At 50.1% G+C, this 26185-nt stretch overlaps 3 protein-coding genes across 9 annotated transcripts; 1 reads left to right on the top strand and 2 right to left on the bottom strand.

Moving 5' to 3' along the window:
- Positions 1-843: 843 nt before the first annotated feature.
- LOC108033091 (multiple inositol polyphosphate phosphatase 1) lies at positions 844-10167 on the bottom strand. The gene is made up of 5 exons (XM_017107287.3): positions 9987-10167; positions 9129-9562; positions 2705-3090; positions 2002-2196; positions 844-1942 (listed from the first exon to the last, which is right to left on the bottom strand). Exons 1-5 carry the CDS (start codon positions 10165-10167, stop codon positions 1771-1773), a joined length of 1368 nt encoding a protein of 455 aa, XP_016962776.1. The 3' UTR covers positions 844-1770.
- On the bottom strand, positions 2958-8664 carry LOC108033090 (regulatory-associated protein of mTOR). Of its 2 annotated transcripts, none has more exons than XM_017107286.3 (3): positions 6707-8663; positions 3241-6648; positions 2958-3090 (listed from the first exon to the last, which is right to left on the bottom strand). In XM_017107286.3, exons 1-3 carry the CDS (start codon positions 8163-8165, stop codon positions 3083-3085), a joined length of 4875 nt encoding a protein of 1624 aa, XP_016962775.1. In that variant the 5' UTR covers positions 8166-8663; the 3' UTR covers positions 2958-3082. The 2 variants fall into 2 exon arrangements, with proteins under 2 accessions (XP_016962775.1, XP_016962774.1); XM_017107285.3 differs by having other exon boundaries at positions 3036-3090; positions 3200-6648; positions 6707-8664.
- On the top strand, positions 10056-26180 carry LOC108033057 (neprilysin-1). 6 transcript variants are annotated; one of them, XM_050886031.1, is made up of 10 exons: positions 10056-10149; positions 10500-10936; positions 17377-17998; positions 21618-21716; positions 23332-23459; positions 23528-23645; positions 23720-24726; positions 24820-24982; positions 25046-25362; positions 25549-26180. In XM_050886031.1, exons 3-10 carry the CDS (start codon positions 17551-17553, stop codon positions 25819-25821), a joined length of 2553 nt encoding a protein of 850 aa, XP_050741988.1. In that variant the 5' UTR covers positions 10056-10149; positions 10500-10936; positions 17377-17550; the 3' UTR covers positions 25822-26180. The 6 variants fall into 6 exon arrangements, with proteins under 6 accessions (XP_050741988.1, XP_016962688.1, XP_050742016.1 ...); XM_017107199.3 differs by having other exon boundaries at positions 10082-10149; positions 10773-10936; XM_050886059.1 differs by having other exon boundaries at positions 10087-10149; positions 10738-10936.
- Positions 26181-26185: the final 5 nt, after the last annotated feature.

The following is a 26185-nucleotide window of genomic DNA, read 5'->3' on the forward strand; positions in this document are numbered from 1 at the left end:
CACCCAAAACTAGGTGCTAATCATTGCTTTTTTATAATTAAAACACGAATTATAATGGGTAAAGCCATGCTTGCATTTCTCAATTACCTATAATTGGGTGTTTGTAATAACATACTACGTGTACGATTTTCCAACGCGAGAAATTGTTGTTTCTAACGCCAAAGAAGCAAATCCGGTTTCAGCTGAAAGGAACTACGAGCCAGGGATATTAGCACTATGGGTTACATAATTATCGTTGATGTAGTTGTTAAACTAATTTTAAAAATTGCACTACTGTGAAATATACTGTGTGGTAAGGGGTATCCAGCAAGTCCCAATGGGACTGCCCAACGAATTGCACTGGCAAGCCCGAAGTTCTTGAGGCGTTACTTGGGCCAGAATGGAGATATTTCCGCTCACCCGGGCCCAAGAAGCCAAACAAGCGCTGATCAAGCACTCGGTTCCATGCGAAAGGCCGGTGCCAAGAATAAAGCCACTTGGCTCCGCTCACTCTCGATCGGAAGCTGCGGCACTCGGGCGTTATCTGAGGGACTGCCCCTATCACACCCACATCTCGGACCCGCGGCGATGGCCTTTGCTCCGCCGACCGGGGACTTGTGCACACAGATGGGGCCCTCTCGAGCGGCAACACAAATTAGCTGGCCGCAAACACTAGCAGGGCGCACGCTGAGCAAATACGGGAAGTTTGCACCCATAAAAACAAAAACAATGGGGAAAATCGAAGAAACTGTTCAAGAGCCTGCTAGAAAGCCAAGTCACTCGCCCCCAGGTGTGCATTGATTTTTCGTTTCTCCTACTTCAGCCTCAGCCACAGCCTCAGCCAACTGAAAAGTCCGAGCGGGCTAAGCTTTAAACTAGAATTTTCGTTAGTTTTATTTGTTACTGCGGTTGGTTGTTGTTGTTGGGTTTCGATAGGACAAACAGAATGGGACAAAAGTGATTAAAGTCGTAAGTGCTATGTACAAAGTGTGTGGGTCTCCCTCGCCGCGAACGATAGATGTAGGAACCCAACATTTGTTCCATATCCTTGCCTTATTGAATATATTTCCGGTTTCGTTTAAAGGTATATAACACAAGTTAGCACAACGAACGCTTTGTTTCCTTCTCCTTTGGGGCAAGGATCGATTGAATAGAGGCATATAAATAACGCTTGTGTCTATGTATATATGTGTGGTGTGTTGGGCAATAAACTAAGTTAATTATCTTATACATCGGTATTTATATATATACAGTATGCGTTGCCGTTTCGCTGGGGCGCGTGATAAGGTTAAGGTATAGTATGATTACTGAATAACAAAAAAAAAGTAAACCAAGAGTGGTCGTGTACGTCTTTACAGCAGTGGGGGAGACAGCCAGAGTATATAGACTAAAGTATATGTATATAAGCGTGACACGGGCTCGCCTCTCCTCTCCCTCTCCTTCTCCCTCTCCCGCTCCCTCGCGCGTTCTCCGTCTCGCTCTGTCTCCTGCACCCTCCTCGGAGTTCGCTTGTTCTGGATTGGATGGTCCACATTGATTAATAAGGCATACGAACACATAGACGCCACTTGGTCAACACATAACGCTCTGGCCTCTCATCTCTTACAAAACTAGTCCCGGCTGGATCTTCCAGCTCCTTCGCATCTATTCCATTCCTATCTTTATCGTTTAATTCAGTTGTATCCTAAACATTCCGACGAGTCCCTTTTCCTGAGGTCTTGCACTGGCAGGGGCAGAGCAGCAAGACAGCAGCAGCAGCAGTGGTTCCATCATTCGTTCCGATTCTTCCTCTCAGTTGGCCTTCACCCGGCACAGCTCCTCGACGTTGCAGTGGTCCACGCTCTTGGCGTACAGGCGACGCAGCGTGGCCAGCGGGCAGAGGTCCTTGTCCTGCGGGCATCCGGGCAGGCGCACCACGCGCTCCTGGTGCAGCACCAGGACCTGCGGCTCCTCCTCCTCGCAGCTGCAGGGAATGTTGCCCATTAGATATTTCAGATAATGGCCACTTTGGCTGTCACTTACTCGTAGCGGAGGAAGGCCAAGTTGGTCGCAAACGCGTCGATCTGGCTCGTGCGCCAACGACGCTCGCTGGCGAAGTGCTTGTGCGTCAGCGGCTTCTTGTCCCGGGCCAATCCCAGGTGGGCCAGCAACTTGAGCAGCGTTCCCGAGTGCGTGAAGTACAACGTGGCGTTGGCCCGTCGCTCCTCCTCCGAAGAACTGCGAAGAAATGCAGATATATATCAAACATGTTTTACCACAACTCATGTTATCTTACTGCCTATAAACCGTGATAGAAAATTAATCAAATACTAAATTACAAAGTAAAAACCTAATTGCTATTTATAAAAATCCTTAATCAAAGTTGCTTTAGCTTAATATTTGACATCGACATAGGGGATTGCTTAATTTTAAAATGACAATAGCCTCGCACGGATAATGTACAAAACCAGACCTGAATAGAATTTGCATCAGAAACTGGTTTGCCAATGGCATTTCAAATTTCAATATCAAGATGTTCAGTCAATAAAATAAAATAAAGAACGCACATCTCATTAAGTAATCTACAAAGATCAATTAGACTACATATAGAACTTAAACATTTTAAATAGCTTCAATCCAATCTATAAAAATATTAGTTATCTATAAGTACTTATATTTTAAGCACACGTTAGCTTTACAAAAATAAATAAGTAGTGTAAACCCCTAAGACACAGGCTGCCCTCACCTAATGGCCGCAAACATGTCTGCGATTGCCGGACAGGCAATGCGATGGGTCAGTTCGTAGCCGTAGCCATCGTTCCAGTAGTACTCCAGGTCCTCGAAGAACTCCAGCGCCTCCAAGGCGGCTACGTCGAAGAAGTTGCACCACACGGAATCGGTTGAGGATCGGGAACCGGAGCCACGACGCGGACGATGCCAAGCCGTCTCGAAGGCGCACACCGTGTACATGAGCTGAACGTCCTCCGGCCGAAGATCCGGCAGCCGGGTGCTGCTCCGTATCTGCTCCACTGCTGACTGCATCTGCGGCTCCGCAAGGAACCTGCGTGCGTTGACCAAGGTTTCGGGATTCTTATCGACGTCAGTTTTCCACTTCCCACAGCCCTTATAGAACTGCAAAGACAAACACCAATTACCAGTTAGTAAGGACACCACGAATGGGAACTAAAACTAAAGAATGACATGAATATATAGTAGTTGTACATATTCTAATGAAATAAACCTCTGAATTGCTGTCTGCTCATTTCTGACAGCGATCTCTACCTGGGGTGGGGCTGTAGATGGCCACCATATTGTCCACGAAGCCCACCGCCAGCTGCACCTTGTACGGGTGGAACGACAGCCAGGTGGGATGGCCGATCTTGGGCCCTATGAAGCCCTCGTTCGTCCGCAGCACCTTCTGCACCCGCCCGTCCAGGGAGTAGATCGCGATTTTGGAGGCATTGCCGCAGGCCACCGTGTCGGCTATCTGGTGACTGGCTATGGCCGTCACGTCGGCACCTGCGTCCCACTCGTGCACCACATCGCTGACGCTGCTGGGGAACTGGCTCGCCCTCAAGTCCGCCACGCTGATGCGGCCCTCGGTGCAGCCGGAGACCAGCATCGTTTCGCTGGCCCGCAAGCTGGCGTGCAGGATGGGTGCACTGTGGCGCCGGTACACGGAGATCCGGGCGTCCTGCGGTGAGCACCGCTTGTCGAACAGCTGTACACTGCCGTCGTCACAGCCGGCGAGGATCACATCGGACCGCATGTTGGGCAGGTAGGGTGCCAGTACCCGGGCGCAGGTTTCACTGCGGCCCAGTGGAATATCCGCCAGCTTTAGCTCCCTCTCCAAGTCCCAGATGCGTATAAATCGACAGCCGCCGCCGCCTATCACCAAATGTTGGCTGCACTGCTGCCAGGCGGTCACGATGCTCCCTGTGCCAGAGCCACCCATCGAGAGGCCAGACGAGTCCGCGCCCTTGCCAATGCTTCCTCCGGAGGCCACGCTGCGCTGGCGGTAGCTGTGCTGATTGACCTGGCCCAGGGCTGTCCAGGCGGTCACCAAGCGGGCCTTGCTTGGAGAGTCCTCGGTGGTGGCCGAGCTGGCCGGCGGCGAGGATTGCCAGACCCGCACCACTCCGTCTTCGTGGGCGACCAGATTGAGTGCCATATCCTGGGCATTGATGAACTCGATGCTGCTAACGCGTGCAAACGGGGCGGCGGACGATCCACCTCCTCCTCCTCCTCCTGGGGGAGCGCCCGACTTCCGCGGAGTGCTGCCGTTGAGCGACGAGGAGGATCCGGAACCCGATCCATATCCGGAGCTGGAGCTAGTGGCGTTGGCCCCTCCCAGAGCCTCTGCACCGTAGGTGCGCACCGAATTGTACTGGAAATCGTAGACCAAAACCTTCTCGCGGTAGGCCACCGCAATCTGCGGCTCATACGGCAGCAGCTTCACGATGGAGGGCGTGAACTGCGTCTTCCGGTTCCACACGCACACATCGTAGCCGAATCGGTCGCTCTGCTCCTGGTGCTGGCGGCGTGCATGCCGGCGCACGAAATCGTTCCGCAAGAAGCGCACTCTCCTGCGCCGCAGCTCCGCGGAGTTGCGATCCACTGGGTGGCGCTGGCGCCCCTCTTCCGCTGCTCCCTCGGCACTGCTGTAGCGCTCCTTGCCAGGCCTCGTGAAATAGGAAATGGCCCAGGGAATAAACTCGGTCAGGACGATCGGCGTGAGGCTGTGTCCGGGCTCCAAGTACTGATTGCTCTCGCTGCCGCTGCTCCGCGCCGAGTGGGTGCTCTCCGTCGGCCCGCTGGGCAGACCCAGGCCGGCTCCCCTGGAGTAGGCTGGTCCGCTGTCAGTCTCATCGTTGATGGAGCTGGTGCGCAGCTTGCGCTGCAGGATGGTCTGGGGATCTCCTCCAGCCACGCCGCCGCCGCTGCCCGAAAGTCGCAGCTTCTGGGCCCAGTGACTGGCGCCCGAGGCTGTTGCTGCGACGGGCGGGGACTCTCCGGCTGCGCCAGTTCCTGGTCCTCCGCCGCCGCCCAGGTAATTAACCCTCGTGTTCGGACTGGGCGGCAGGCTTACACTCAGGCTGCTGCACTTCTCCGTGGCTGTGGCCATGGTGGCCTCCTTCGCCGCCATAATGGGACAAAGTGCCGTGTCCCTCACATGGTCCACAATCTCCTGGGCGATGGCTGCCACACGGGGAAAGGGATCCTGGGCCAGATTGCAGATGCCCAGCCACAGTTTGGTGAAGATCGACTGGAAGGGTATGCTGTTAGTGCCTCCCGCAGCTCCGGCGGCTCCTCGTCCGCCCGAACTGCCAGACCCACTCTTCGAGCGACCCAAGCTGTTGCCGGACGAGCCGGCTCCCGAGGTGGTTGAAACACCGCCCATGTTGGATATGGAGCTGGAGCTGGCTCCCCTTCGAATGGTCACATGACGCTCCAGGCTGTGCGTGGAAGAGGTCAGATCCCGCGGATCGCCGCACATCACAAACGAGGCGGCGGAGGCGTGGCCGCGCATATGCTCCGCCAAATAGACGGCCACGAACTGCGACTCGAAGAGCAACACCATCCATTGCAGGGCGGCGGCCAGCTCCATGCGCACCAGCGGCGACATATCCTCGCCCACGGTCTCTAGCATGGTGATGGCAATGATGCGATCGATGTTATTAGCCTGCTCCTCGCTGCGGTCCGTCACGGAGCTGATAAATGTGCCCAAGGCGAAGACGGCAGCGGCCCTCACTTCCGGAATCGAGTCCCGCAGCAGGACATACAGCTTCTCGTGCGCCAGATCGCGGGCTCCCGACCAGCGTGCCTTCTCGAAGTTCTGCCACAGCATGCCCAGGCAGATGGCCAGCCACTGGCGCAGCAGCCAGCTTCCGTCGTTGAGCTGCTCCAGGCAAATGGAAAGCAGGGGACCTTGCAGGGCACTCGTCTGGCCCAGCAGGAAATTGTGCACAATGGAGGACAGTACAAAGGCGGAGAGCGTGCGGTGCTCCTTGGAGACGGATGTGTCCTGCAGCACGGACAGGAAGTATTTGTACTCCTTGACCAGATCCACCTGGCAGCTGGGGTCCACGGCCAGGATCTTGGCCCAAATGAACACCAAAACGGGACGCAGCTCGCGCGTTGAACTCTGCAGCAGCTTGAGCACATACGGGAAGATGCCCACGCCTAGGGCGAGATTTACGGCCCACGGACCAAGGTCCAAGAAGCGGGCCAGCAGCTCAAGCGCCCTCAGTCGGTGCACCTGCGACAGGAGCACTTGCAGCACAATGGGCAGCTGCTCCGGCGGCGTTCTCGACTCCGACTCACTGTCCAGCCAAACCTGGAAGGCCGTGAGCTGGTGCTCGAAGAACGGCAGCTGCCGGTACGGGGCGTTGTGATCTAGGATCTCGGGCAACTGCTGCAGGGCCAGGTCCACGACCAGGTCCCAGGCCTTCCACATCGGATGGCGATAGCAAGGCGGCAGGGCGGGCAGCGAGACGGGAGTGCAATCGTGGCTGCGCAGGATACGCTCGGCCAACAGGAAATTGCGGAACAGGCTGGCCACCAGCAGATCCTGGCGAAAGAGGCGCTGGAACAGCTCGCGCGGCAGCGTGTTCCAGGCTATCGTGTCCGTGATGGCGGTGAAAATCCAGTTGAGCTCGCCCATCATGGTGCGCCGATCGTTGACCTTGCCTGTAAGGGTATTCAATGGTTAGCAGGGGACATTGGTTGAGTGAAGGCGTGACCTCACCAGGTATCTTGTCGATCAGCTCGCTTTGGATGCGCGGCACCATGCCCAGCTTCTCCTGCATGGCGTACCACTTGAGCGCTATGTTTATGGGTGTGGTAAGGCAGCTGGTAAACAGATCCGCCGGCAGCTGGGCATTCATGGGCAGAATCTCGTTGGCCGCACAGGCGGCCAGGTGTATGCAGTTCTTGTAGCTGACCATCTGGTTGGGCAGCTGCACCTGGTTGCCAGTCACATTGGCGGCGCCGCCCGAGCCGCACACCAGCTGCTGTACCCCACCTCTTTGCAGGGCGGCGGCCAGCGCCTTCTCCAACTCGTGCTCGTGCTGCTCGGCATAGGGCTGAAAGGAGTTGATGATGATCCCGGCGTTGGAGCAATCGTACACGTAGATCGAGGGCGCCGACATCCAGGTGATCAGCTCGAAGATGCTCAGCGGTATGTACTGCGTGAATGTCTTGTTGAACACCCAGATCTCCCCATTGGCCGTCGGCTTGGGCACCCCGTGGCCGTTGTAGTGGAATAGTATTCGCTCTCCCTTGGCGTTCCTCCTGAGGGAGGTGCACAGCTTCTTGACGTCCTCCACGGTGGGATCGTGGCACTTCTTGTACCTGGCCCTCGGCTGCCAGCGCTCGTACTGCATCTGCAGGTTGCTCCCAATAAGTTCCATGGCCTTGGGCGGCGACACCGAGCTGGGGTCTATCCAGCACTCTAGCCGGGAACAGGGCTGGATCTTGACCACGTCGGGCGGATCCACGCCGATGTTGAGGCACAGGACCAGGGCCACGCTGGCCGTCTTCATGCGCTCGCGGATGCGCCAGGGCTGCCGCTCGAACATCATGGCCTGGATGCGCTCCACGTGCCTCTTGGTTTGCAGGGAGAGCGGGCACCTCTCGTCCCGCAGTCGCTCCCCGAAGCAGATCTGTAGGCTCTGGATTTTCATCAACAGGAGGTGAACTTGCTTCTCGTCCCGCGGCCACTCCTTCCTTATGGTCTTGATCAGGTCCCGCAGACAGCTGAGCGAGGCCTGCTCCTGGCCATCGGAGGCCAGTATGTCGGATATTTGCTCAATGTGCTTGACGATCAGGAGGAGCGAGTGGTCGTCCGGCTTTATGTTCCTGACCAACTCCCGCAGTGCATATACTAGGTCCTCCTGTGAGGGCTCGCGACGGGCGGTGCCGGCGGTGGTGGCCAAGTGCTCCTCCGAGGTGGACTGGCAGAGTTCGATTTGCTCCAGCTTCTCCGTTATCAAGAGCAGTGGGTCGTTCCATCTATCGGTTACGTACTTTTCGCGCCTCTTGCGGATGAGGGAGCGCAGGGCGGCCAACGACTCGGCCTCCGCCTGGCTGGAGGACACCCCCTGCTCCGCGACACTGCCGTTGCTGCCGCTGCCGCCGCCGCTGCTCTCGTCGTCTGCGACGCCGACGGCGGCAGAGGCGGACTTAGCGCGAACGGCACTTGCCATGTTTTGCGTGTTTTCTTCTGTTTTCTCCTCGCCTCTGTCGGTGGCGAGCGGGTGCTGGGCGGTGCGAGCGATTTCCCGGAACGATTACGTCTCTGTCGCGGATCCAAGCAGCTGAAAATCCCCCCGCGGGGACTCTAGCACATAACCCCAAACGCTTTTCGCACTTCCTCGCTCTCCTCCTCGACGCCTTGCCGCTTTTCTTAGCCCGTTCCGCGATCCTCGTTCCTCCTCTCCACGTTTTCCGCCTACGGATCGCGGCCCATTTCCCGAATACGGTTAAAAAGAACTCGCGGAAAACACGCCGCCTGGCCGCCTGAAACGCGGTCGGGCCAGAATAAAAACCGTACCACTTGCTCCGCCGATCTTTGGCGGAAGACGGGGCGCATTCACGGGTTTATATACTCGCCGAGGGGTTTATTTATTTATGTTTAATCAAATTATACGAAAAGAATTGCGCAGAAAATAGAGAGTGTGGCCGGGAAATTATCTATAAATAATACCGTCCGGCTGTAGGAAATATACTTTTAGGACGGTATCTTTGCGGTATTTTTCAAGTGTGGCGAGGGTGTCTTTGCTAACTTAGCCGTGCCACCTCCCCAACATTTCAGTGGGGAGTCAGTATATTTTAGTGTATACCGGAATAAATACCCTAAATTATTCCTTTCCCTTGGCGAGCTGAAATACTAAAATATTGGGTGGTGCATTCTAGGCGCTCGATTTGAAATATATTTATGGAAGCTAATTTAAGTTTAAAACTATTTGCTAACTAATACGTTTTTAGGAAGATTATTTCGGGTATATTATAGATGGTTGGGTTTTGCTGGGGTTTTCTGAGAAGGTGTCTATTAGGTGGTAAGGTAATGAAGGGCAATGGAATATGATTTCTTTAATGTCAATAAACGAATTTTTGTAAACGGGGCATGTAGAAAACTACCTTCGTAGCGAGCATTCGTAACGACTCACCCTTAAGACAGGATCCTCGTGCAGGGGCGCCGGATATCGCACGGAATGGATGCGATTGCGGCCAAATAAGCCCGTGGCGAAGCTCGCAGCGCTTTTCCGCGTCCTCTGCGTGGCCGTGTACTTGAAGTAGTACCACTCCGGACTGTACGGTTCCGGAAAAACGTCCGGAAATCGCTTCTGCATCCGTTCCGCCAGCTCAATCAGCTCGTCCTCGCCCTCCGCCACCAGCAGCTTCTCGTCTTCGGTGGCATTCAGGTGTTTCCAGTTCCATTGGCGCAGTCTCTTCCGTTCAGCGGAGCAAATCGGCGGCTTCGGCTGATCCAGAATACGTTGCTTTATCTCGGAAAGGCGATTTTGAGCCTGTAAAATTACGGCCTCGCTGGGATTTCGGGTTCCGTGCCGAATGATGTACCAGATGCGGGTCGGGTGGCAACCTTAACGGGCGAAACGGGTAAAGGCGATAAATAAGATCAGCTGTTTCAGCAGCCATATGAAGGTGGGACAGTAAACACCGGCTAAAAGAAACGGGGTCTTATAAGCATCTTAAGCAAAGTCAAAATTTCCTTTTGACAAATCAGTGCACGGAATTCAAACTTCTTTTGATTATGAAAGACTAATTATAGTTTAGTAAAAAGTTTATCATTTATGCCAACATTAAATTGGATGACGACGAAAAAATTGCTATAAGAAAACTAGAAATAAACTGTTCATGTCCAATTCTTTTTTTTAACTTGCAATAAATATCCCCACTGTGCGTTCACTGAATGGAGATCGCACAGTTGCCTGCCAGCTGACACAACAGATGTTTGGTTTCTCTTGACGGGTGCCCACTGTAAGTGCAAAACAACAAATACAAACCGGCGAATTTCGGCGGCGTCTCGTCGTAATTGGCGATCGCCCTGTAAGGCGTTTTCGTGGACAGTCTGCCCTCGATATCCGCGCGACTGAGGCGGCGGCACTGCCCCGCCTCGGCCCACGCCACGCCTACGAAGAAGTGGAGGAGGAGGAGCAAAAACAAACGGTGAAATTGATTTAGCATTTTCCCGGTCGGCCGGAAAAACTTGTCACGAGATTGAAAACAGAGTTTGCGAAAAACTGAGCTAAAACATAGAAACACGAGAGCAAAGGAAAGGCGATAAAAAATAAACACGGGAGAAGAACAACTTGACAAGTGTGCCAGTGACGAAGGGTGGCAACGTTGTGGAGGAGAGGCGGTTTTCCGGCAACCCCACAGCCAGTGCTGGCAAAAAATAACCGTTTCAACCGCTCAAGGGCGGGGCTTTTAAATGCTATTTTATTGGTTGATTTAAAATCTACATATTTGGTTTCCTTTTTCATGTTGCTTCAACTTGGTAAATTGGCTGGCAAAAGCATTAGTTTAGCACGTTCGGACGCGCGCCGCTCAACAAGTGTTCTTCCACCGCCATCGAGCTTTCCGCCACAAAAAGCTCTGCTTCAACCGGCCCGGCAAACTAAGCGATTAAACAAATTTTTAGTCGCTTGCCAAACATGCGAAAGGAAGAAGGCGGTTGCCGGGAGAAGAACTACATAGCCAAAATACAACGCCAAATTTAAATAGGAAAAGTGTTTTAATAGTCTTCTTTAATAGCATACAAATAAAATATTTCAACGGTGGTTCTGCAGTTATTCTTTTTTAAAGATTTTCCGAGTAATTTGTGCGCGCCAAGTTGATTTTGGGCTGCCATATGGCGCCCAAGGACTCGCCATCCGCCAATGTCAACAGGAAAACGAGGAAAAGCAGCCACGCACGTGCCGGGAAAGATTTTGCGCCAAAACTAGAAGTCCAGGTAACCGGTAACCAAGTGGTGTCAATGTCCCTTCGCGATTCGACGGTGCAGAGGTGCAGGAGTACTCCAAGTGTACGACTTTGATTTGTGGTAGCAACGCACGCGAGTGCACTGAAAAAAAGGTCCTGCAACATTAATGTGTGAATATTTTTTGGAGTGTACAGAAGTGTTTCCAGTCGCAAATTTTTGTGGCCCGAAAACTCAAATACCTATTTTTAAGCCCGATGCAGTTTCATTTGGCTTTTTGTTCGATGTATAATTCCACTTATCATTTCGATACTATCATAAAATAATAAAGTGATAGCTTGTTGTTGTAAATGCGATTGCAGCCGATGTCTAGAACACAAAAGATTATCTGAATATAAGCAGGGTACATATACTCAATAAATCTAGCAAGGATTACTTGTTGTTAAATATTAAAAACATAAATTATTTTTATCTCGATCAGCATCACTAGCCAATACGATTTAGCCATGTCCGTCTGTCCGTCCGTCTGTCCGTCCGTCCGTCTGTCCGTCCATATCTACGCAAGCTTGTCTCTCTTTTTTGTGGGTTGTTATAAGTCTGGACCAGCTGGATCGGACAACTATATCTTATAGCTCCCATAGGGAGTTAAAAAGTATTTCTTTGGTGCTTTTAAGCATATGTATAACCTCCTAAACTTGGAAAAAACATTTTTGAACAAGTTATTAATTTCGAATTTGATTTTTATCAAAATCGGACGACTATATCATATAGCTGTCATATAAACGATCCGAAAAGTGGTGGGAAAACAATATAAAGCAAATTATAGCCTTGGTGTTTTTTGACATATTATCTTGTAATATTGGCAATATTATTTTTTATATTTTTAAGAATGTCGAATAAAAATAAAACGACTCTTACCTATAGCTGTCAAAGAAACTAATTAATTTTTAATTATGTAATGAAAGAAAAACATCCCCTTTCTCGCCGTGTAATCACTCCACCTGTTGGGCGCCCATTTTTTTGGAGCTTAAAGCGCGTGTTTGAAAACTTTCAATCTATTTTTGTGAGCTAGGATAGCAATCAGCCAGCGAAAATCGATCAAATGATGGGGTTTAGGGGTGGCTTGGCTGCGTTACAGGGTAACTGGGTTGTGGGAGGGCTTTCGACAGGGCTGCCAATACAAGATCGCTCGGGAATGCGGGGGACTGCGGACTGGAGACAGGTCTTCCATCAATCAGCGAAACCTAATGGAGAACGCAATTCCGCCGATTACCTGGCCAGAACAAGTGTCGCAAAGCAACAACACGGGATGGCCAAAAGGTGGGTTGCTTTCGCGGGTGGGGAGTGGGTCGGTGGGATGGGGCTCGGTGGCTTGGACGGGGGAGTGCTCCCTAATCGCCCGACTTATCGGACGGGGTGGTAATTAATTTTTCGGGGCCCATTGACAATGACACGATGATCACGCACTGATAGTGCCAACGCCAGTGGCCAGTGGTTGGGAGGGCGGCTCTGTGGGTGGTTCTTCCACGGCCGGGAGGTGCGAGGTGGGTACAGCGTCATGCTGGCTGGCGCAGACGGCCGGGCGAAAGCCGCAGCAGCAGAAACAAAATACAAACCGAGCCGCGATTAGAGCGCCTTGTGTGTGGAACGTGCCAAATGGGCTCCCATCGGCGGCACCTGTAGTGCGGCAGTACGTAGTAATAGTAATGAGTTAAGGTAGCAGGAGGTCGCCTCGTCCGCCAGGTAAACAGCGGCGTCTGCAGCTCGATTGGGCGGTAAACATCCATCATTGCTGATGGGCCTTCCGATATCCTAACGTTTCGAGCAGTTCTGATTCAACCTGACAGCACAGAGACAGGTATATTGTCCCCGATATTATGATTTAAGTATTATCAGGGGGGAGCAATAGGTGGAGGGATAACACAAGCATTTAAATGTAAGACAGGAATATTGAGGTAGGGTATATGGGGGATAATATATCTACATATATTTATAATATTAATTGGGTATTTTAACTATATATATGGGATGTATTTTGATTCGTTTGTTTGATTTGTATTGATTTTTTTATATTTTACATTTATTAATGAAAATAAGGATTTTGTTATAGTTTTGAATGGGTTTTTAATTTTCAATAGATGTGAAGCCATGTAAAAGGTTAAAAAGTAAAAAGTATGTATAATATGTATTTGATTTGTATTGAATTTTTATATTTCAATTCTTGATCCACCACCAAAAAAAGTATATATATATCTCTATGTTTAATTAATATAAATGAAAATAAGGATTTTGTTTCCAACCCTGAAACCTCATGCAAATATCATAGAGCAGATCACAAGTGATCACATTTATGATCCCATTTGAGGCGCTACAGCCTGCAAACCAGTATTACTCGGACATTCTGCCCCCGCTTTTTAGTCTCTCGAGGAAGCCTGTGCCCTGATGCTCCGGTACCTTCCCGCCTGACCATCCACAACTCGACCGGCGAGCTGGGACCATCTCGACATCCCCCCACCCGCGCTGCTCATTCGTTTCGGGGCTCGGTAACCAACTTAGCATTAATTTAATATAAGCCTCTGGGGCCTGGGGTGTCACTGCCATTGGCAATACTTTGTTCACTTCGCCGTTGCCGCTGCCGGCGCCGACTGCGACGCCGGCAGCGGCGGCGACTGCGACAGCGACTGCTTAAAAGCTAAGGACACGCGTTGAGAACGCTCAGTTGGCATCGAGAAGTCGCCTCGCGCGCTTGCGGCAGACAATACTACCCAGTGGCACCAGGTCCCAGCGGAGCGACAGAGAGAGCCCACTGGCGCGCACCACTCGCACCCACGGCGAGCCGCAAATGCCTTCGAGCGGCTAGTTCAAAACACAAACAAATCAATCCGAGGGCGGTGAAAGTCGTAAAAGATATAAACAATAGAGACATAGTCCCCGGCGAGGGACAGGAACGGTAATCGCAGCGCAGCTACGGAGATAATAACACCAAAATCAGCAGCACATCAAAAAGTAATGCACTAACGTATTATCAACAAAAACCGGAAAGTGCACAGGAAAAAATAAGATCACAAGCTAGCTATTGCCACTCTTGATACTATCGTAGCATCTCAAATATCAGTTCTGACACTCGGTTCAAGTGGGCCTTAACAAAAGTGTTGCGACATTTTTTTCTGTGCAGTGATAAGCAGTAAGGTTATCATTTACGATATGATACATTGATTATATACCTACTAATACAGTCCGACTGTCATTCCTTCCTGTAGCTAAGAAGTAATAGTATCCGATCCAATAAACCCTATTTAAAGAGGTCAGAATATATTTAAGACCCTGTTTCAAAAGAGATATATTTTAATAGTAACACCAAACTGCTCCCTAGATGAGCCAGTTTTTTTCTGTGCAGTGATAATTATTTAAGATATGATATATTGATGGTATATCTACGGATAATATCGGAACCAATTAATTTTTTGGTTTCAAAGGAAATGTTTTTTAATAATATGTAAGAAAACCCCAACCGGTCCCAAGAACAACCCATTTTTTTCTGTGCTGTGATCAATACTAAGGTTATCGTCTATGATACGACACATTGATGCTATTTCTGCAGACGTTTCCGAACCAAACTACTTTAAACACATTTTTAACATCATAATAGATTTGATTCGCCAGAAGAACCAATTTTTTTCTGTGCCATTATAAATTTGAGAGTTTTGGCTTAGTTCGTGAACCAGCTGCGGTAATACGATGCGAATTCAACGGCGGGCGCATTAATTTGTGTTAGTTGTCTCGCTCCGTTCGAGTTTCTATCTGCGCTTCCTCCTCTCCCACTTAAATGTGCGAGATATGAAACCATGGCGTTTCGCATTTCACGTGGCCCCGCAAAGTACCCAATTTTAGTAACCCTTCGCCGACGATCGCGGCTGTGCGCCCCACGGGCACTGAATATTCATAGGCGCCTCGAGATTCGGATCTGCGACGGCTTTCGATCCGTCACCTGGCATCGCATCAGATCAGATCGGATCGGATCAGATCGATTCCGATTCCGATTCCGATTCCGATGCGATCCGCCGGCCTGGAGACAGTATGTGGATGATACGGCCGCGGCCACAGTCGGCGTCGCCGTCGCCGTCGCCGCAGCTGGGTTAACTAGTTTCGAGTTTTGCAAATCTGCCGCGCATTAATCCGGGCCCAAGTCACAGTGGACATCGGTTAGAAAGTAAGATCGGGTGTGCAGAACATCTCGGACCTCAGTTTTTTGTTTGTGATTAGTGAACAGAGGTGAAACTGCTTTGTACAGAGCTAAACTAATTAGTGTATGTGTTATTTTTAAGCAATAGAAGAGTAATTCCCTGCGGGCGTGTCCATAAATTAAATGCTAAATAAGTTATCTCATTGAATTTTACAACGCCAATCAAACAACCATTAGCTGAAAGGTAATATTAGTTATCGTTTCTGTCTCTAGATACCCCAAAAGCTTGAGGCTTAAGATCGTAATTAATCAAATTTGAATCCATTCTAAAAGTGGGATACCTCTTGAATCTTTGCTCCATCTAACTTGTGATTTTTTAGCAATCTCTTTTTAACCAGCTGGACCTGGGGGTCAAGTTGTGTGGCGCTTAAAATAGCTTTAATTTATTTTTCCTCTTTTCTGACAACCGAGCCAAGTGTATTTGCCTTCCTTGGTTACTTTTGGTTACAAACTAAGCCTTTCGACTTGCAAACGAGGCTCACTGTAGGCCGCGCCACAACAAACTGTCTGGCTTTGCATCCCCTGCCGAGTTGCCGGCTACCGCTGCGACTGCGCGAAAAACACGTTGGCCCTGATCGCGCGTCACGGCGGCAACAACAAGAACAACCGCCTCGCAGGCAGCAACAACACCCGGCCATATCAGCAGTGGCCGAGAACAACAGCCGCGCAAAGGAGATGATTTCAGCAGATCATTGCTGTCAAAATATTCGGATCTCGGTCTTCGGGCAGAGCGTGCGGCCGTAGCTTCTGGGCGTGCTGCTCTTTTTGCGCGGCAGAAGCCACAGTGGGCCCTCGACACGGCGCCGGCCACGAGCCTGGCGACCGACCCGCACCGATCGTGGGAGATCTGGTTGGGTCCGGTGTTGGCCGGTCTGGCCTCAGGTCCACTCAGATGTCTGATAAAACGAGGGCCCGCCTACAGTGGAGCGCGCTTGCATGCGACTCGTGGCTAGAACAGTTCAACAAAATCTGTTTACTACCGCGAAGTGCCAAAATATCTCAGGAAAAATATATCTATTTTGTTTTTGGTTAGTAATTAGGTATACACTCGAGTTGCTTTTTCTTTGATTGTATAGATAGTGTGTGTTTTTAAAAATCTACTTATAATATAAATGGGTTTAAAAATGTCTTACTCGCGCAATTCCCATCCATAAAATATGTTATATATCATAAAAAATATAAGAAAAATAATTTTTGAACAATTTTTTTTTGCAGTTTCTATTAATTTTGTTTAAACAAACTTTTTTCATCAAAAAATTTAAATTTTGAAGACGAAAAAAGAGGAAAAAAATTTAAAAAGTAGATTTTCACACAAATTTGGAATTTTCAATAAGTCAGTAAATAGGGTAAGAAAAGTAGTGTATCATTCAAACGCCATTTAAATTTCCTTTCCATTGATACCAAAAGTTAAACGAAGCAAGTTTCAGTTACGAGTATATTTCACTTATATTTTGTGAAAATACTTTTGACCAATCCTGTATGTTTCAAAAACGATCTCGTTTTAAAATGACAGCTCTGAGTAGTAATGAAATTGACCTTGCTAAAGCGTTTTTCTCGAAACCAGGTCTTTCAAATGGTATCCAGTTTTTCCTAAAAACGAGTTGACCCATAGCTTTTACACTACGAAACATATTTAGCAAATTGTGACTGTCGTATGAACTTAAACAATTGTGGACCTCTCAGGTTTCAATAAACGTTGAAACAAAATTTGCGGTAATCGTAAATGTTCAATATTTTATACTTCTTTTATTTCATTCGAAAGCTACATTTATGTACGTTAAACTGTATTTTTTCTTTCTAATTAGCCAATAATGTAGCTATTGCTAAGGTGCCTTACTTTGTGATTATTTTGAGCTTGAGAAGAAAAAAGGTACCATATTTTTTCTTTCCTATAATTTCTGCATTTTTTTTTGGTTAAAAAATAAGAAATGGGTAACAAACAAAAGCTTTGAGATATAATGGCTCTTCACAAAAATATGCTAAAACACAAAAAACATTTAAAATAGTTGAGAAATAGCTTAAGCCATTTATACAGAATGCCGTTAAAAATATTAAGGCAAATTATCAGTGCTTAGCGCACCAAAGGGACCATAAATTAGGCCTCAGCTCTTGACCCTGTCCCATGCCCATCACTGCCCTGCCTCTAAGACCAATCGTATATCACGATTCCGCCGAACACTATCTTTCTGATACCTCCTAACCCAAGTGTCTTTCCTTGGACTTTCGCCAGTGCCATCGCCGCTGATGTTGCCAGCGTCGCCGCCGTCGTCGCTGTAACTGCGAACGGTCCGCCGACCGCTGAACCGCCGATCCGCCGTACCGCTCCACCTGTCCGCCGTCCGCCGACCGCCGATTGCCGCTTTCCACATATCAGGCGCCCGAGGAGAAGGCGGGCGCAGGCAAGATGTCGTCGCAGCAACATGAGGCAGCAGCAGCTCCCAATCCTCCGCACCTCGAGAAGCCCCTGAACAACGGCTACCTGCAGGCGAATGTGCCGCTGGAGGAGCTGAGTGCCACGGTGGTGTCGCCGCTCCTGGGGCAGCAACAGGTGCCACACCAGGCGGCGCAGCAGCAGCAGCAGCAGCAGAACAAGCTGCCCACCGTCGTTTTCCTGGCGCCCGACGGCAGCGGGGGCGTGGGCATCCAGCGTGGGAGCCCGGCGCAGGGGAATCCCGGCGGGGGAGCCGCAGGGGCCGGGGGCCACAGCGACTGGCTGCTCAAGGAGTCGCAGCAGCGGCGCCGCCTGCTCGTCCTGGCCATCGCCTTCACCGTCCTGGGAGCGGCCATCGGGGCGCTGGCCATCTACTTCGCCAGCGTCCACCAGCGATGCCAGCTATACCACCTGGAGCCAGGTAAGGGTTAAGCTTTGGGAGTACAGCACTGGGAACCCAAGAAGCCAGCTGTTTTATAGCTCAGTTTTTGGTTTAACATTTCTTAGAGAAGAGTTACAGATTTTTAGAAGGTTTCTTGGGGAGGTTACTTCCGCAAGGAGAACTTTATTAAGCCCACACAGAGAGAATTGTGACGTTCTCATCTGAGTTGAAAATGTGCTTAATTTAAGGAAACTTCTGAAGTTAAACTGGTAATATTTACATTGTTTATTTGTTTAATTACTTATATTTATAATATTGAGAACGAAGATATCAAAATGTACTTACACGGTTTTTAAGAACGAATGTTCTCAATTTAAGAACAATTTACTTGCATATTTCTCTGTGTGTGGGAAATTGTGAATACCATTTACCATCATTTCGAGTTCCATTCCCCCAATATATTACCATCCTATCTAATGCTATCTAAAGGTATTTGGTTACTTTTTCATAACGAAATTTCCAGGTGTCATAATGGAATTTCAAAGCCCAGAAAGGAGTGTAATCTCTGCATAAGAATGTGGGAATTATTCTCGTCTCAAAAGTGATTTATAAGTACACGACATATCGCTCATTTAATAGAACAGTGGCATACCTCAATAAATAGCATTTCCAGATAAAGGCGTTGAAAGTTTTTAGGTGCCGCATATCTCTGTATCTATATCTGTGTAAAAGATAGGGTGATGAAATGTGTAAGCTTACTAAACAAATCTCAGTTTTGCATCATTAGCTTAAAAACGTGTTCCTCGGCGTATGCCACTCTTTTAGTAAATTCAGCGATACGTTTGCGATTTGTTCTTGTTTCGTTCGAAGAACTAGCCATCCATCGTGTTTGGAACTACTTCCTTGACTCAAAGCCAATATATGTTTATCTAGAAACAGTAATGACAGTGGGTTTCCGTTCGATAGAAGTAGGAACAGGCTAAATAAGTGAAATGGTCGCTGTTCGACTCAGAAAGCAGAAGTGCCCACATACATTCACCTGTTGGCAGGCCGGACTGGGGCTTACTGGGTCAGCAGCCAATCAACAGGCATCCTGCGCTCCTGAGTCCCCGGCTTCGCTGGCCCTGCTCCCCTGGTATCCCCATCATTAACTGAATTTAGCGCCTGGCCGCTGGTGACTCAAGCAAATGGAGCAAAACTCAATTTCCTTGTGCTGGGGAGTGGAACGCAACAGGCTGAAGGCTGCCACTGGTGGACTCCGGTGTGGATGTGGATCTGCCGGGTGTTGTAATCTCCGCCTGTCCCTTCCTGGCCTGCCTGCCTTGTACTGCGGCCTGTTTGAAATTCAATTACAGAATATGTCAACAGGCAGCGGGGCAACAACAATGGCAGCCCTCCTCCTTGCCTTTGCCTTCGCCTTTTTGCGGTGCGCCAGTCGTTCGCAGCACAGTGGGGCAACATTTTTATCGAGCAACAAAAAGTTAAGAAATTGCGTTTTTTTTACTTAGTAGTTAACAAATTTTTTTTTTATTTATTTATTTAATTATATTTCGATTTTATTTCATTGTTTGCATTGGTTGACGCCTGAAATTTTAACTTTAGTAGTGATCAACGCAGGGTTTCATGTTATTTCCTTAAGCAGTTCTATGAAGCTTTGCTTGTTTGTTGTACTATAGCTCACAATATACTCAATGTAGCCTTGTTATTCATTCGGCAAAATAAAAGCATGTCATTATAGTTGTAAACTAAATCATATATCACCAAAATTGGTTAAGCGCAACTCGAGATATAATTTAAACAACCAATTTTTGGAGTTGATTGGGGGTTCCACTAATATTATTTGGAAAACTAGTGCTATCTGAATAAAATAAAAAAATGAAATAATAATTTTAAATATTGCAATAAATATAGGAATTAGAGAATAGTAGGAAGTATTTCCCAGAATCTACATTTCTTGAGGCAGTGTCGCACTGTCTGCCCTTCTTTTCTTTTCCGAGGTGGTTGGGTGGAGCCCTACACCCTCGCCCCTGGACTCCCTCCTGCACTCGTTTGGCAGCACATGGAATAATGCGATTCAAAGCAACTGAAATATTCAAGAGCTGCGAACCGGGACGCTCCTGCGCAGGATGTCTGTCGAGGCGTAATTTACATGTTCATGTGCCGCCTCGATTCCAGAAACCGAAAGAAGAACCCGAAATACAGGGGCCAGGGAGGAGGACGGACAGAAAGTAATCAATCGGCATGGCCGGGGATGCCTATGAATTTTTTAACGGCCGTTCCAATCGATCGCGCTTCTTCCTCGGCTCCTTATGCTAATTGAATATGCACACACACCCACGGCCCACCCACTCGCACACCCTCGCCGACCATTATCCTGTTTATATTTACCGTGGTAAAGAGTGTTTTTAATATTTTGCGCCAAAATTCATTCATCGATGGCGGGCGGCGGCACCATCAAAGCCTGCTCCTTTTTATAACGATTTAAAAATATCTCTTTGGCGGCATCGCTGTAAATACCCGGTGCCATCGTCATCATCGTCATCATCGCCAGGCGGCATTCGCCATCAGCAGCAGCCACTTGTGGTAGGCCTCTTCTGGCCTTGACTATGATTTCCTCCCGCTCTCCGCTTTTCCATTTCCACCCCCTTTCACCCATCGATTTTCTGCCTTTTCCTGCATTCAAGCTTAAAGTGAGTCGGACCCATAACTGTGGGAAATTGAGCAAATCAGCCTGAGATCAATGCGGGTCATTTTGGTATTCCTTGTAGAGGATGTTGTGTAGTTTGTTTTGCATTTAACAGAGCTTTTTCGGTTTTAGTTCAACTGCAAACCTATTTCTTTTGAGATGATAATTTATATGTATAAGATGAGCAAGTATTTTTATTTAATATATTTAGCTTCGTTTAATATTCAATAATCGAAGTCATTGCAGAGTTAAAAATAAAAGCAAATGGTCGATCCCTCAATATTAAAGCTGAGGAGAGGCAGGCAATAAACCAAAGTAGAACATTTTATGGCAAATCAAGGGTTCCTAAATCGATTGCCCTCCCCGAGTCCAGACCCTAATGAAATTCCCCCACTGAAACACAACTGCTGCAGCTCCTGGACATTCAACCCAAGCGGCCAACTGGGCAACTGGCCACATGCCACTGGCCACTGGCCACTGGCCACTGCCCACTGCCCACTGCCCACTGGCCACTGGCCACTTGCGATCCACTTAAACCTATTAACGCCGGGCAAATGTTATTAGCTGGGCGGTCGCTTCGGTTGGGTGAATCGCTTTAATTAATAACTAAGCTGCCATCTCCGACGCCCGGGGAACATCCCACTTTTATTGACAGCCCCGACAAGGACGACATGCAACATGTGTCCTGCCGGGCGGCAATCGATGGCCAGGGGGTACCAACGGGTGTGGGGCGGTGAGGCCATGGGGCTTAGCTTTTCGTTATTTTAATTCAATAAGGCCAGGGAGGAGGAGGATGCTTCTCTTTTTAATGAAAAATTCAAATTCAATTATCTTGAGTGGCCCGCGAATCGCTCGTCGTCTTGGCGAGGCTTCCGACTTGGCCTCCGTCCCCCAGCCCACATTACTCATACGCCGCGTATGCCGGCGATGGGAAAGCCGAACACACTCTAAATATGCCAACTCTAATTGCAGGCAACGATGACAGGCCGAAAGGCAGGTGGAACCAGGATTCGGGATCCGGCCACGAGGGAGCGGAGAGCATTTGCATGACCCAGGAGTGCGTGAGAACAGGTAAGCTGAGATCTACTGGAAAATGTCGGGGGAAGATTGCTGGCTGGCAGGAGCTGGCATTCTAGATGGCTTTAATGGTGCACTTCAATCAACTGAAATACCACCTTGCTCAAACCCCATTTTGGAGTTATTCTACCTCCTATGAGATGAGGAATATGTCCCAATGGTAATTTGACCATTTAACTTCACTCACTACCTTTCTTGATGGGAAAACTATTATGAACCAAGTAAAGTTGGTTATTATATATACATAATCCTCGAAGCATGCCAAATAAACCCCCAAATGTTAGACCTGCGAAGTGCCCATTTTACTCACAGCAGACAGGGACTAGAGTACTTTCCTCCTAAATGGTCACAGATCGAGTGCTATGACTCGTGTCCTTATAGGGCCTTTGCTCCAACCATGAGAAACCCAACTGTACTCGGGCGATCCCAGGGTTGGGTGAGGGTGGTCGAGATGTGCCAGGGCCTTACACAACCGTCCAATATGCGCGGTTTTATTTGAGCTGTAAATTATTTATCAGCTATTAAGATAGCTAAGTGCCCGGTTGTCGGGGCGTGCGGCACGGGAAATGCGATACGGGACGCGGGGTGGGCGAGCACTTGGCCCGCGGTGGGGACCAGACCATCTGCTCCACGAACCCGTCCATAGCAAATGCACTTGTCAAGCAATGCGGGCAGCCGGCAACACCTCAAAGTCACTTGCCAAGGAAATTGCCACAGTGATTGACTGGCCGGCATGCCGCTGGATACACACGTGCGGGTGGATGGACGGACGACTACAGCTGTCCGGGTGCAGGACATTCCCTGAAATATACATGGCCGCCCTTACCAGGCGATGCAATCGATTCCAGTGCTCCACTTGGCGTGCTTTTCGGGGTGCCTCTTCGAGTGATTCACCCCGAATTGGTAACCCAAATCCTTAATCGAATGCCTAATTGAGGCAGGGCTCCTCCGTTTAGCGGAGAGTTATTCGTTATGTCCTCCCTGTAATTACCTATGATTAACTTGAATTGGGTAAACGCCTCCTGGGAAATGGCTGTGGGAGGGGTGGAAGGTAATAACTTGTGTAATTATGTTTCCCCTCGCTGGCATTCCAGGGAAGGGAACACGAAGGCACGGCCCGGGAATGCAATTTGCTTTAATATTTCTGTAGTTCTTAGCTAGGTTATAAATCAATAAAGCCCTTCCCCGAAGTGAGAAGTGTCTCAAAGTTGAGGGGCCGCTAATGAATCCCGCACTTGGCCCTCCGAGATAATGGAATTCCGCGAGACGGCGTTGATTTATGGATTGGCCGTGCAGCCAGTCGACAATGCAGGTCTATCTCTGGAAAGTGCTCGGCGATTAGCTCCAGCCATTCATTCACAAAGTTCGGGTGACCGAAAAGTTGCATCTCGGGAAAAGTTGAGTTGGGGACCCATCGCTTATCGCACAGGTTTGGGGGCGATGATTTGTGAGCCAAGTTTATGGCCGGTGCGATCAAGGGCGGCATAAATTACGGCCCTAACGGGGTGAACCACTAATTGCTCGCCGGCTGACGCGCTTCCCAGGTGGTGGCGCCTGATTTACTGCCCAATAACACGGTGTCACTGCCTTCGATCCGCCCCGAACACAGCGGCCTCCCTGCTCTCGGCCATGGACCTGAACACCGATCCCTGCGAGGACTTCTTCCAGTACGCCTGCGGCACGTGGAACAAGATGCACCCCATCCCCGAGGACCGCAGCTCCATCAGCACCTTCGAGGTAACTGCTGCGCTCGGGCAGTGTCCCGGTGAGGTCCTGTTTCTAAAGGCTGTCCCCCTCCTCCGCAGGTCCTGTCCGACCAGCAGCAGGTCATCCTGCGCGCCGTGCTCGAGGAGCCCATCGACGAACGCGACAACAGGGCCACCATCAAGGCCAAGACCTTCTTCAAGAGCTGCATGGACATACGTGAGTTGAACGACCCACCCACCCTGGCTTCCCCGGGACAGTAGGTAACCGAAAGAAGCTCTGCTCGTTCGCAGCTCAAATCCGGAAGATCGGCACTGGGCGGCTGAGGGAGGTGCTGGAGTCCCTGGGCGGCTGGCCGGTCATCGAGCGGGACTGGAGTGCGCCGGCCGCCCTGTCCGTGGAGCGGCTGATGGGCCTGCTGCGGCTCAACTACAGCGAGCCGGTGATGATCGAGCTGTACGTGGGCGCCGACGACAAGAACAGCTCGGTGAACATCCTGCAGATGGACCAGCTGCAGTACGCGCTGCCCTCGCGGGACTACTACCTGAAGGAGAGCAGCGCCAACGACCGGCGGGCCTACCACCGGTACATGACGCAGGTGGCCCTGCTCCTGGGCGCCGATCCGGCCACCGCCGCCGACGAGCTGGAGAAGGTGGTGCTGTTCGAGACGCAGCTGGTGAATGTGTCGCTGCCGGAGGCGGATCGCCACGACACGAGCCTGGTCTACCGCAAGATGTCGCTGCCGGAGCTCCAGGAGCTGGTGCCCGAGGTGCAGTGGCAGGAGTACCTGCAGGCGGCCCTGGGCCCGGGGATTCCCCTGCAGGAGGACGAGCCGCTGGTCACCTACGGCCTGCAGTACCTCACCGAGATGGGCCGCATCCTGGCGCGCACCGACCGCCGCGTGGTGCACAACTACATGCTGTGGCGTCTGGTCATGTCCCTGATGTCGCACATGATCGACGAGTACCAGCGCGAGCGGGTGGAGTTCCGCAAGATCCTCATGGGCATCCAGTCGGAGCGGACGCGCTGGTCGCAGTGCGTCGAGTGGACCAACAAGAAGCTGGGCGTGGCCGTGGGAGCCCTGTTCATCCGGGACAACTTCAACCAGGAGAGCAAGGAGGTGGCCCTCGAGATGATCCACACCATTCGGGCGGCCTTCAACGAGCTGCTGGCCGAGAACGACTGGATGGACGACGAGACGAGGGCGGTGGCCAAGGAGAAGGCAGACTCCATGAACGAGCGCATCGGCTACCCGGAGCTGCTGACCAACGCCACCGAGCTGGAGCAGGAGTACGTGAATGTGAGTACGTGGAGGAGTTGGTAGTTTTTTAGTTTTTAGTTTGGTATTGTAAATACCTTGAGCTCTAATCTTATATCCCATTCATTCCCCTAGCTTACCATTGTCCCGGACAACTTCATCAACAATGTCCTCAGCATCCTGCAATGGGAGTCGGAGAAGATGCTGCGCCTGCTCCGCCAGCCAGTGGATAAGGAAAAGTGGACCACCGAACCGGCGGTGGTGAATGCCTTCTACAACCCGAATAAAAACGATATAGGTGGGTGCGGCGCCTCCCTTCAGTCGGGCTCTCTTGCCTATTAATATTCCTCACATCCCTTAGTATTTCCCGCCGGCATCCTGCAGCCTCTGTTCTACAGTCAGCACTTCCCCAAGTCACTGAACTACGGCGGAATCGGAGTGGTCATTGGTCACGAGATCACCCACGGATTCGATGACAAGGGCCGGCAGTTCGACAAGGAGGGCAACATGATGCAGTGGTGGAACAATGCCACCATCGAGGCTTTTCGGGAGCGGACGCAGTGCGTCATCGATCAGTACTCGCGGTACAAGATCAACGAGGTGGACATGTTCATGGACGGACGGATGACGCAGGGCGAGAACATCGCCGATAACGGCGGCCTAAAGCAGGCGTTCAGGGTACGTCTCTATAGTTCCTTACGTGGAATAGTCTTATCAGCCTGCTACATATCCTTAAAAAATCTTTGGATTTTATTTAAATCTCGGAAAAGTAACATTCTTACCTTTAAAGGCATATCAGGGAACTATGTTCTTGGCCGAGATAGATGTATTTCTATATAGTAACCCCCTTCCTTCCCTTCTCAGGCCTACAAGAAATGGGAGACCTTGCACGGGCGGGAGCAGCAGTTGCCCGGCCTGAACATGACCCACGACCAGCTGTTCTTTCTCAACTACGCCCAAATCTGGTGCGGATCGATGCGGCCGGAGGACGCCCTGACCAAGATCCGGTCCGCGGTCCACTCGCCGGGATTCGTCCGTGTCCTGGGGCCGCTTTCGAATTCGCGCGACTTCGCCAGCGCCTACAATTGCCCGCTGGGCAGCACAATGAATCCGGCGGAAAAGTGCAGCGTGTGGTAGTCCGGCGTTACCGGCGATGTTTTTTTTGTATATTTATATCGCATACTATACAGTATATACTTACCTATATACACAATACGAGTACTGTAGATCACCTGAGGCAGCAAACAACTTCGATGGAGTGCGATGAGATTGGGGATCGTCTGTTAGGTTCCAATTTTTTGTGTAGTTTCCTGTTTTTTATGTTTGTTCTAGCGCAGCAATGCATATATGTACTTTATACCTGGCTATATAGAATTATAGTGTGTTTGTAGCTGTACACGAGTGGGGTTATCGGAGCAGCTCCAAAGCCCTGGAACCGCACTTTCACAACCCTCCTTGCCGGCATTATATTCGTGAATAAAGAACAAGTACGGAAAGTGTG

This window comes from Drosophila biarmipes, chromosome X, assembly GCF_025231255.1.
Source record: "Drosophila biarmipes strain raj3 chromosome X, RU_DBia_V1.1, whole genome shotgun sequence".
In the NCBI taxonomy this organism is placed as follows: Eukaryota; Metazoa; Arthropoda; class Insecta; order Diptera; family Drosophilidae; genus Drosophila; species Drosophila biarmipes.

What these genes read in the sequence shown, in the direction of transcription:
- LOC108033091 (XM_017107287.3), bottom strand. Translation starts at nt 10,167, where the DNA reads ATGCTAAATCAATTTCACCGTTTGTTTTTGCTCCTCCTCCTCCACTTC. An exon ending in ACGAGGATCCTGTCTTAAGG is followed by an intron (nt 3,091 to 9,128) that starts GTGAGTCGTTAC and finishes TTGTCTTTGCAG; the next exon opens with TTCTATAAGGGCTGTGGGAA. An exon ending in GACATGTTTGCGGCCATTAG is followed by an intron (nt 2,197 to 2,704) that starts GTGAGGGCAGCC and finishes ATTTCTTCGCAG; the next exon opens with TTCTTCGGAGGAGGAGCGAC.
- LOC108033090 (XM_017107285.3), bottom strand. Translation starts at nt 8,165, where the DNA reads ATGGCAAGTGCCGTTCGCGCTAAGTCCGCCTCTGCCGCCGTCGGCGTC. An exon ending in GCTGATCGACAAGATACCTG is followed by an intron (nt 6,649 to 6,706) that starts GTGAGGTCACGC and finishes ATACCCTTACAG; the next exon opens with GCAAGGTCAACGATCGGCGC.
- LOC108033057 (XM_050886031.1), top strand. Translation starts at nt 17,551, where the DNA reads ATGTCGTCGCAGCAACATGAGGCAGCAGCAGCTCCCAATCCTCCGCAC. An exon ending in TGGAGCAGGAGTACGTGAAT is followed by an intron (nt 24,727 to 24,819) that starts GTGAGTACGTGG and finishes TCATTCCCCTAG; the next exon opens with CTTACCATTGTCCCGGACAA. An exon ending in CCCGAATAAAAACGATATAG is followed by an intron (nt 24,983 to 25,045) that starts GTGGGTGCGGCG and finishes CACATCCCTTAG; the next exon opens with TATTTCCCGCCGGCATCCTG.